At 52.7% G+C, this 11,660-nt stretch overlaps 1 protein-coding gene across 1 annotated transcript; it reads left to right on the top strand.

The window, feature by feature from the left end:
* Positions 1–10,529: 10,529 nt before the first annotated feature.
* On the top strand, positions 10,530–11,150 carry RNF222 (ring finger protein 222). Its single transcript, XM_032431848.1, has one exon. It carries the CDS (start codon positions 10,530–10,532, stop codon positions 11,148–11,150), a length of 621 nt encoding a protein of 206 aa, XP_032287739.1.
* Positions 11,151–11,660: the final 510 nt, after the last annotated feature.

Raw genomic sequence — 11,660 nt, 5'->3', positions numbered from 1 at the left:
TCAAGGGATCTGAACTGAAAGCCACTTTGTGGCCACACTGCATGGTGTGAGACAGCCAAGGGGAGGGCGGTGAGGGCCTTGTGGGCTGGCTGAGTGCGGGCTTTGCACTGAGGGCAGTGGGGAGCCACGGAAGTCCTCAGAGAGAGGGAGGGAGGGAGGGATGGGGGGAGACCTGTGAAAACACTTAGAGCCTGCTGCATACCATGGTGCAGCTGGGCTAAGGGGGCTGAGGGCCGCGGGGGGGAGCTGGGAATGCAAAGCAGCCCTCATTCCGCCTACCAAGCCTGGTGCCCTGGTATGGCTGCCTTCAACCGGACAAGGGGCATCTTTGTTTTCTGTTCAAAGGCCCGAGGTTTCGCCTGTGCTACCAGCAGCCCAAGGCTATGTGATAAATGGGGAGAGCCCAAGGAGGTGGGACAAAGGGAACAGGGAAGACCGAGATTTCAGAGGCCCGGGCAGCCTTGGGGGGAGGGAGTGAGCCCAGGAAATGTACAGCAGCATGAACGAACTGAAACCCCAAAGCAGGTCCCAGAGCTGGCTGGCACGAAGCAGGGCCAGGGCCTGACAATTGCACAGGGGTGAGGAGACCGTCGGGGCTGCACCCCATTCTGGGTCCTCCCCTGGCCGCAAGGTGGGGGCTGTGGCCTCACCGAGGAGCCCCATGTGGCTGAACTCTGTTGGCTGGTGCGGGGGAGGGGAGCAGGGCATCTTCAGGGATCACTAAAGCCTTGGTCTCTGCATGGGCTTCCCTGGGGACCAGAGGCTCCTCTGTTCCATACTTTTGGGGTTCTCTACCCTCCTTGGCTAGGCTTTCCCATCTGTCCACATTCCTCAGGCCAATCAAGATGCTGATGAGTGGAGGCAGAGCAGGAGGAGGGTCAAAGATTTGTACAAACACACACACACACACACACACACACACACACATACTCAAGCAAGGCAAGGAGATTCCCACCTCCTGGCCCACGGGCATCATTCAGTTGCAACCACCATGAGCATGCACAGGGGCGCAGCCAGCTGGCTCCCCATCCTCCACCCTGCCCCAGCCTCACCCAGACCCAGGACGGAGCGAGCCTCCACTGCCAGACTATGGACATTCAGCGCAAAGACCTCCTGTCTCCTCACCAAACGCAGCCCTCGGTGTCCCTGATCAGGCCCCGGTCAGTGATCCAGGTGTGCCCACTGAGCATGTGCAGCGGAGGACGACCATTGTCAGGTGTCTCTCCTCGGATGGCAGTGCTAGGAAGACCAAGAGCCTCTGCCCTAGTACAGGTTGGCCTTCACCTTCATCCCCTTCTTCCTTCCCCTCCCCCACCTGCTCCACCCTCCTTGGCCTCAGGGTATCAGAAGTTTAATTGCAGGGTATCAGAAGAAACCTGCAGTTTCTGGCTCCAAGTTTGCTCCATCCCTTTTGGCCTTTGATATTTGGGGTGACTCACTTTCACTTTTCTTAGTAAAGTATTGGCCCCGGCATAAGGTTCTGAATGGCAGGAGTGACCCCATCCTCTTAGGGTGGCCTCTGCTTCACGCCCCCCACCCCGTCCCCACAACGGGTGGAGAGAAGGTGTAGCAGAGAGCGTGGGGCGTCCCTGCTGCTGGACACCCGGGGTCTCTCCGGGGGAGCAAGAGAGCCAGGACCCGCGGGATTCCCACTTCCCTGGGGATGCCACAGAGGGATGATGGGGACAGAGGATCACCTCTGTCGAAAAGAGCCACCTCTGCTTCCGGTCCTCCTCCACCCAGCCTGGATGAAGGAGCACATCTCCAAGCTGCCCAGGACCGCAGCCATCTCCCAGGCCAGAGGGTCCCAGTCATTCCTCGGGGAAATTGCTAAACACTTGGATTCCAAAAACACACTGTACACGTATGATCGTGGACATGTAGATTCAAGTAAGATGTAGATTCGAGTAAGACAGGCACCATGCAGAAGCGTTCGCGCCCTGCGCTATCTTTTGGCAAAAAAAAAAAAAAAAAAAAGCGGGGAAGGGATACAAAGCAATTTCTGTATTTGCTTGCGTAGATATAAAGATAAAGAAGATGCACAAGAATAACCACTAATGACAGGGGTTATCTCTTCTTCTAAGAATTGTGGTAAAACAGGGCGCCTGGGTGGCTCAGTCGGTTAGGCGTCTGTCTTCGGCTCAGGTCATGATCCCAGGGTTCTGGGATCGAGCCCCACATTGGGCTCCCTGCTCGGCAGAGAGCCTGCTTCTCCCTCTGCCTGTCTGCCTACTTGTGTGCTCTCTCTCTCTTTGTCAAATAAATAAATAAAATCTTAAAAAAAAAAAAAAAAAGAATTGCGGTAAAACCAATACGACATAAAATGTACCATCTTAACCATTTCTGAGGGACATTCAGCACGTTCACACTGTCCTGCAGCCGCCACCACTGTCCATCTCCAGAACATTTTTCTTCTTCCCAAACTGAAGCTCTAGACACATTAAGAAATGGCACTCCATTCCCCCTCCTCTAGTCCCTGGCCACCACCATTCTACTTGGTCTCTGTGCATCCGACGATCCTAGGAAATTCATATAAATGGAATCCTACAGTATTTGTCCTTTTGTGACTGGCTTCGCTCAGCATCGTGTCCTCAAGATTGATCCACGTGGGAGTGTGTGTCAGAATGTCCTTCTTGTTGAAGGCTGAGTAATATCATCTGAATGTATTACTTATTCAAGAAATTAGTTTTTCCAGCATTTATTATGATAATTTCCAACCGTACAGCAAAGTTCAAAGAATTTTACAGAGAACCCATACATGCAATACTCAGATCCCACTATTAACAAGCACTATCCTTACATTCTATCTATCCACTCATTGATCCATCCAATTAAAAAATTAATATAGACTATAGTTTCCTAGGCCCCTCCCAAGACCTGCTATGTTCTGAGGCAGGGCCTCGGAATCTGTATCTTTAATCAGTTCCCCAGGTGATTCTGGTATTGGAGACCTTCTGTCCTGGACCAGCCATTCATCTCACGCACAAACTATACCTACAGTCATTCAGCAAATCAGCCAGCCTCAGCTGGGATTCTACCCTTGTCTGGAAGCTCCCTACCCTCAGAGAGGTCTCTCCAAGGAAGGTCTTATGGGGCCACAGTGGTCTCCAGACCCATCCCCAATCCAGCTGGGCTCTTCTCCAGAACACCCTTCAGTCCCCTGGCAACATCACCCCCAATGTGGCCCCAGACCAAGACACAACTCTCCAGGGTGGCCTGACCAGAGCAGAGGTCACCGGCCCCATCCCTCCCTGAGCTGAAAACTAGCCTTCCACCCTTTGACCTCCATTTGTCCTCTCTGCTGAGAAGGACAGGACACTATGAATTGGGATGGCAAGATTGAGAGGACCCTATTGGCCAGGCCCCTTGAAGTGGGAGGCATTCAAGTCGTCTTACCCCTCTTCAGGCTTCTCTTTTTGCTATGATGATGGCAATGATGATAGTGGGAGGTAACGTTGATGGAAACCTTAACATATAAGAGGCGTGGTTCCAGGCACATTATTTGCACCCATTCATTTAACCGCCACAATCCTATAGAGTAGGTAATATTATCCCCATTTTTCAGATGAAGCAACTGAGGCACCAGAGGATTAAGTAACTTACCCAAAGGTCCACGGCACATTCTCTTTATATAAACACAGAGCAAGCGTGAATGCTCATGCAGTGAGTGGTCTTCATTTCCCAGAGCTCCCTACTATCAAATCCTGCAGTGTAGATACTTCCGGCTCATATACCTGTGATCTCAACCTTTCCTGATGGCTAATTCCCCTCTGCCTGTCAAAACTTAATAGTCCTTTGTTCCACTCTCTCAGGGGCAAGATGGCTAGAGCCAACCCGATAAAGTAAAGCTAAGGATTTTCCGGCTGATAGATTTACTCGCTCAGGTGTGTGTGTCACACATGCACACACGTATATTTATGTGTACATATGTATATATAATTTTTAAAGTTGAATTCTTATTTTGGAACACAAAACCATGACAGACTATGGTCATAAATATCTATACATTCAAAGTAATCTTCAAAGCCAAGCTTCATGGCAGGGGTCAGTGGAAGAGATTTGGGGGCCTTGGGAACTAAATGTTACCTCAGGGTCACATCACATTAGTCTAAAGACAGCCCAGCCTGGATCAGTCCCCTCCCTCAGGGACACCCAGGGCATGGAGGAGGAGTATTTGAGTCTCCTTTTCAGGAACCCCCAAAAGCCCTAGGCAGAGTCAAGAGCCAAGCTACTGAATGGCCCTTTGAAGTGCTGATGGAGAGAAATTTGGGGAGCCCTCTGAGACTGGAGTTGCAGGATGAACAATATAAAATGCCCAGTGAAATTTGAGTTTTAGATAAAGAACGAATAATTTTTTAGTATAAGTAAAGATCCACATATTGGACTGAGCATACTTATACTTGAAGAAGTATTTGTTATTTATCTGAAATACAAATTTCCCCCGGGCAGTCCACATTTCTATTTGCTAAATCCAGGACTGCCTGGAACTCCTCCCCTTCAGCTCCTGGGGAAAGAACATGAGAGACTGTCATGACAGGTGGCATTCAGCCATGCCCATGTCCCTGGGAGAGGTGGCCGGGTGCACCACCTTGGCTGCCCTCCCCAACCAGCCTCAGGATGCCCGTGGAGCCAGGCCATGATGGGACAGGTCAAGGAGGGACCATCCTGGGGCACCCTACTGAGTCACACTCATGCCTGACTGTGCCTTGGATCCAGGAAGCTCCTTTTTTTTTTTTTTTTCCCCAGAAGAAAGCCAACTTCTTGAGAACTGGCCCTCCAGTCCTGAGAAAACTGGGAGGGAATCCCTCAAATGGTTTCCCATTGTCCCTCTGCCATCCCCCTCTTTGTTCCTGCCTTATTCTTGATTATTTTTTTCTGATCACAAAACAAGCACACAGGGGCGCCTGGGTGGCTCAGTCGGTGAAGCATCTGCCTTCGGCTCATGTCATGATCTCAGGGTCCTGGGATCGAGTCCCGCGTCAGGCTCTCTGCTCAGCGGGGAGCCTGCTTCTCCCTCTCCCTCTGCCCCTCCCCCCACTTGTGTAGGCTCTCTCTTTGTCTCTCAAATAAATAAATAAAATTAAAAAAAAAAAAAAAGGGCGCCTGGGTGGCTCAGTTGGTTAAGCGACTGCCTTCGGCTCAGGTCATGATCCCAGAGTCCTGGGATCGAGTCCCACATCGGGCTCCCGGCTCAGCAGGGAGCCTGCTTCTCCCTCTGACCCTCTCCCCTCTCATGCTGTTTCTCTCTCGCTCACTCTCTAATAAATAAATAAATAAAATCTTTAAAAAAAATTTAAAAAAAGAAGCACACATCCAGGGTGAAAATTCAAGTATCACAGAAACGTGTAAGTTAGAAAGTCCCTCCAGAGAGAACTACTATCAAGTTTGATGTGTCTTATTCCAGATTTTTCTCTATAAAAAATTGTATAATTTACATAAACAGAATCATATTTTACAGACTGTTTGGAAACTTACCCCTATTTCCCATGATGTCAGGGATTTCTTTCCAGGCAGGTTTGTGTTTCCAATTTGTTGGTTTTACTCTGCCTCATTCTTTATCCCCATGGGGTTTGGTCTTTGGGAGCTTTGAGCCCCTCTGAGTGTTCGATGGATGGCAAATGCACGTGGACACATCACCCAAATATTTGTATACGACGTTGGGTGTCGTAGCTTCACTGAGGCTGATGTGACCCCTCCACCCCGTGCATAGCAGGGGGGCAGGAGTGGGGGGAGAGGATCACTGAAATGGGTCCCGGAGGGTGAAGGACCGTGAGGATACATTTCTTACTGTTGGACCGGGGAGACCACCTGTGGGAAGCCTCAGTCAGAGGGCTCCTGGGTCACTGCCTCCATTGGGAGACCCACCCCGGGCTCCCACTCAGAGCGGGGGCTCCCCTCCGAGCATCCCCGTCAAGATCACCTGACTCCAGCAGCTGCCGCCAAACCCCTGGGCAACGCCAAGAGCCTCCTGGCCTCAAACGGGTTGGGCGACATTCACTTCCCTTCGCTGTCCTCCCGACCAGCTCAGTCATTAGGAAATGCCTCAGCGGCAGCTGTCAAAGTGACAACAGCAGGAAGACGTGCTGTCTGCCCAGCACCTGTGGGTGGCTCAGATCTGCTCCGCGGAGGACGCGGTGAAGAGGTGGATGCTGCTCTCCCTGGTCCCAGCCAAGTGAGTCTGGGGACCTGGCTGGGGGTGGGGAGGGAGTGGGGTGCAGCCAGAGCTTGGCAAGGTTCTGGACTGAAACCAGAGAGGCACAGGGGTGTAGGGGTGTGTGTGTGTGTGTGTTCGTGTGCTGTCTAGGGGAGTGGTCACAGCTGAAGCTGTAGGGCCTTGCTTTGGGAATCCAGGAGGGAAGCCCAGCTGCCTAGAAGTGTCTCTCTGCCTCGAGGGGCTCGCTGTCCCAAGGCAGGGAGGCGGGAATCGCCTGGGCTGACGATAGCCCCCAGCCAGTTCTCACAGTGGACTGCTGCCCTGGGTGAATGGGGGCACTGGGACTTCATGAGGTCAGCCCCCCCTTGGGCCAGCCTGGTCGTCCCCCCGGCCTCACAGGTGGCTGGAGTCACAACCCTGTTTAGAGTCACATCTGGTCAAGGAGGGACTTGACCAAGATGGAGCAAGTTTCACGTATTCCTTTTTGTTTTTGTTTTTTTATAAACTACTTGACGAGGTAAGCTGTACATATTTAACATGTCCACCTGGATCCTGGAGCTCGCATAAGGTATTTTCATCCGTGGATGTTTGTCAAATCGGTGTTTCTGCACAGGTGTGAGGGCTTGGATCTCCTATTCCAGCATCCTGCTCTCCTTTGACCAAGGTCTGGACCGCCCTCTGTGGAGGCACATCGAAACCCTCGCTAGAGGCAGTGGTCCCTAGCTCCCTGAGTCTCCCCTGTCCCAGCCGTGCGACTTTGAACAAGTTACTTAAGCCCCAAGCCTCAGTTCCCTCGTCTGTAAAATGGGGATAATATCTACCTCCCTGAGTTGTTGTCAGGATTTCATGAGGAAGGGATGCAACATGCCAAGCACATAATTAGTGTTCAATAAATGGTCGCTGTTATAATTATTTATTATTAGCTCAACACTGGTCCCACCTCACCTGGGAAGACTTTCCAGGCCTCCTCTCCCACAGTTTCCTAAAGCACCAGCGGGGGTGCCTTTCGGCCCATAATGTCTCATGTTGTAATTGAGCTAGAGTGCGCCCAAGCCAGAGCACGTTCCTTGCATTTCTTCTGCTGCCCTCACCCTGGCCCCAGCACCCCAGACAGAGGCAGGCCCATGAGAAGAACTCAAGGATCAAGAATGAAATGGAATCAAGAGAAAGGGAGGGACGCAAGGAGGGAGAGGGCTGGGAAAGACTGAGAAAGGGAGGTGAGAAAGGGAGGTGAGAGAGGGAGGTGAGTGGAAGGTGGGGGAGGGTGGCACTGTCTAGGCATGAGTGACGTGCTACTCCCGAAGCACAGGAAGAAGAAAGGATTACCCAGGGAGGCCACTAGTGGGGACCTGGGATGTCTTCTGCATACCTGGATCCCTTTTACTTTTCTTCAGCCTCCAAAATTAGAGGCTCTCCTCCCCGCCTTCCCTGCTCATCCCAAGGAGGATAGTGCATCCTGACTCAGCTAAATAGCTTCTCACAACTCAACTAATGTTCTCTATGTCATCTATGGAATCTCCTCTCTCCATCTCTCTCTGCCATCTCTCTCTCTCTCTTACCTTCCCAAGTGACCTCAACCAAGTCATTTCCCCTTCTCTGGACCTGGGTCTGCTCCCCTATAAAACTAGATTTAACTAAATGACCTCAAAAGTCCTTCCTTCCCCTAGCATTCTCTTAACTATCTGCTTTAATTCTCTTGCCTACCTTGATACCTACTTCTCAGTTACTCAAACAACTTCAGCTACTAATCACCATTCCTCCTTTAAAAAAAAAAAAAATCTCTTTCTCAAAAACAGTTATGCATGTCCCCTAGGCTCTAAAGTTTCATGAAGGACCTTCTTGATCCTACTTATCTCCAATGCCAAAGCTCAGTACCTAGCACACAACAGGAGCTCAATAACTATTTGTTGAATAATTGGATGGATGGATGGATGGATGGATGGATGGATGGATGGATGAATGATCAATTGGATGGATGGATGGATGGATGGATGGATGGATGGATGGATGGATCAATTGATGGATGGATGGATGGACGGACAGATGGATGGATGGATGATCAACTGGATGGATGGATGGATGGATGGATGGATGGATGGATGGACGGAATTGCTGCCATATGCCCGTGGGGCACTGTGAAATCAGGGGGACATGTGAGCAGTTGGCTTAAGAGACTCATGGTCATCCTTGAGAAAATCCCAGTTTAGTTTAGACATTGGCAAGTGTGTTATGAAACAGAAATGACAGAAACATTGGAACCACCATCTTAATTGTTATCTATTGCCCATCACTTACCTAATCTCTCCTTGGACCTGTTGCCCAGTCTGCCCCAGGAGCCGCAGATCTTCATCATCTTGTACAGTTATTCTAATTTGAGGGGAGCTGCCCTCTGTCAGGGGTGTGTGTTATTTTTTTTAGTCATCTATATAATAAGGAACAACAGGGAAGGAGAAGGAAGAAGAGGAAGGTAGATGCTAGGAGGGGAGAGGATTCGGCTGGCCTTAACGATGACACCTACCATTTGTTGAGCACATACTGTGCTCAACTCACATCAGCTCACTTAATACTTTGAACAACTCCGGGGGCACCTGGATGGCTCAGTCAGTTAAGCATCTGCCTTTGGCTCAGGTCATGATGATCCCAGGGTCCTGGGATCGAACCACGCGTCGGGCTCCCGGCTCAAAGGGGAGTCTGCTTGTGCCTCTCTCTCTGCGCCTCCCCCTGCTCATGCTCGCTGTCTCTCTCAAATGAATAATTAAAATCTTTAAAAAAAAATACTCTGAACAACTCTGAGAAGAAGAAAATATTATTAACCCCATCTTAGGATGGGGAACAGGCTCAGGTTAAACAATTTGCCTGAGGTTTTAGAGACAATAATGGCCGTTATTAAGGATTTCAACTCAGTTCCAGAGTCTGAACCCTTGAAACCGTGACCCCCAGCCTGGGGGGCCACATTGATCACCCAGAGACCAAAGCTTGAAAAGGTTTTCGTGCTGCCTCCAAGGTCCCAGGTCCCCTATCCCCAACTTTCCATACTTTTGCTCCTTATTCCTTATGGGACATTTTCAACTTGGCAAAATGCATTTAGAACTACACCAAGAGAAGAGAGAGATTCCAAAAGATTTATGATTTGAGAAACTACAGTTTTTTCTAGTAATTGATCCTGTTCCCATTAGGTCATCTCTTGGGTCTGGGGGCTGGCACAGAGTTCTATTTGTGTTCAGGTGCCTTTTGTCTACATCCTTGATGGAAGAAAATATCAGTGACATGTGATCACAGTTCCTTCTAAAGAGGCTGATCTAGAGGAGTTGAGGCTACACAGTTGTGATACGGGGGACTTTCAAGTGAGGACACTTGGACCTCCCAAGCTGGTGTCTGCCTTCAAAGTCAACATCTTGGGAAGCGGTGGACTTAATCCAACAATTCTGCCCATGCTGAGAACATCTCTGGGGTCACTCGTTTGCTCCCAGATAATGTTTAAAACTCACTTAGTGACTTTCTCACCAGGCTCGGCTCCCAGTGACTTCGGCCACTTCCAGCATCCCAGACATATCCTCGAAGGATGAAAATCTGCCTTTACCAAGGTTAATCAGAAGGTTCTCTTGCTGCCTTAGGCAGCCCAGTGAGAATTTGAAGAATGAGTGAGCTGTGGCAGGTGGAGGTGCGAGCCCACAGCTCCCAGCCGTGACTGCACAGAGGGCCAGCAGGCATTTGGATGTGTAAGTTCTGAGCTTTATTTTCAAAACAGTCATTGCTTTATGGCCACGCTTAGCACAGAGGAACACAATCCAATGGCTGGATACGATCCAATGGATCAGCCAATCCCTGAGTGGGGAGTTAGAGGAGAAGCAGAGGATCTCCTGGAAAATGACCACTCTGGGTATAGACCCACAGTGGAGACAGGGCTGAGTCTGGGGGAGCATCTGCTTAGCTGCCTGCTTCCTCCCCCCACCCTGGGGGCGGCGCGGAGGGGGGACGGGGTCCTCCTGCCTTCACTTTGGGCATCAAAGCAGGAAGAGGTGAGGTGGTGACCTCACCCAGTGTGCATGTCATGGTTGAGGTGAGTTATCAGGCAGGTTACACCTTCAGCACATTCCATGCACCTGGATCCAGAGTCTCACTGGGCTGGGGTTTCTCCTTATGGGTCTCCCAGTCCTCCTTCCAGAAGTGCCCCCTCATCTCCTCCTCAGGGGCCTGGGCCCTAGGTCCCCGGTCTTGGTGTAAGTCAGGGAGGCACCTGGGGAGGAGTAGGGGAGGAAATGAAAGAGGGGGGCAGGAGACAGGAGGTGTGGGAGGGCGTTGGGAAGGAGGGAAAGGCGAGGAGGCTGAGCGCCCTTCCCTCCCGCAGCCAAGGCCCTGCCTTCGCAGAGTGGCCATGTCCGAAGGGGAGAGCAAGGACAGCTCGGGCAGCGAGTGCCCCGTGTGCTACGAGAAGCTCCGCGACCTGGACGGCGCCAGCCGCACCCTGAGCTGCGGCCACGTGTTCTGCCACGACTGCCTGGTCAAGTACCTGCTCTCGAGCCGCGTGGACGGCCAGGTGCCGAGGACCATCGTCTGCCCCATCTGCCGCTACGTCACCTTCCTCAGCAAGAAGAGCTCCCGCTGGCCCTCGGTGCTGGACCGCGGCTCGCAGACCCTGGCCGTGCCCGTGGGCCCGCCCGACACCCTGGGCCACACGAACCCCCTGGCCGCTGTCCAGCAGGTGTGGAGGCCGGCCCCGAGCCAGGGCGCCCCGCTCCCCTTGGACCTGCCGCCCGGCCTGGCCCGGGAGCCGCAGATCTTCGTCATCAGCCGCCACGGGATGCCCCTGGGGGAGCAGGACAGCGTGCTGCCCCGGCGCAGCCTGGCCGAGCTGTCCGAGGCCTCGCCGGCCCCCAGCTCGGGCCGGGCCTTCTGCTGCCGCTCGCGGGCCCTGCTGCTCATCACTCTCATCGCCGTGGTGGCCGTGGTGGCCGCCATCCTGCCCTGGGTGCTGCTGGTGAGGAAGCAGGCCTGAACGCCGCCCTGCGCTGAGCTGGGGGGCGAGGGGGGGTGAGGCCCCGGGGCCAGCGGCCTGGACGGCGGCCTCACCTCCCGATCCGCCCGCCCCCACCCGGTCGGGTCGGGGAGGCTGGGGGCTGGCGATCTCTGCGGCTGGAGCTGAGCTTGGGGCCCAAACCCCAGCTCCACGCTGCAGGCTAGGGTGCAAAATGGGGTGCCCTCCCCTCCTCGGAAGCAACAGCTGTGTCCCGCCCCCTCGAGGAGGAGGTATCCTCTGGAGATACTTCTCCTTTCTCTGGGCTGGAACTGAGCAAGGTGGGAAGATGGGTGGTCCTCCCTTCCTGTGGGGTTGGGGTCACCAGCCCCGAGGCGCCGTCCCTATCTGCCAGGTGACCTACCTGAAGCCAGGTGGGGCTCCGTTGTGGCTGGAGAGGGGCCCAACGGCAGGACTCGTCCAGGTCAGAATTCCCACCCAGGTTTCTCTAGCTTGCTCTCAGGAGCCAATAAAAGGGGAGGCTCAGGGGCC

Source organism: Phoca vitulina, unplaced genomic scaffold (assembly GCF_004348235.1).
Source record: "Phoca vitulina isolate PV1807 unplaced genomic scaffold, GSC_HSeal_1.0 scaffold47, whole genome shotgun sequence".
Classification (NCBI taxonomy): Eukaryota; Metazoa; Chordata; class Mammalia; order Carnivora; family Phocidae; genus Phoca; species Phoca vitulina.
Note: the sequence above shows the minus strand (reverse complement) of the source record. Positions and strands in the feature narration are given on the sequence as shown.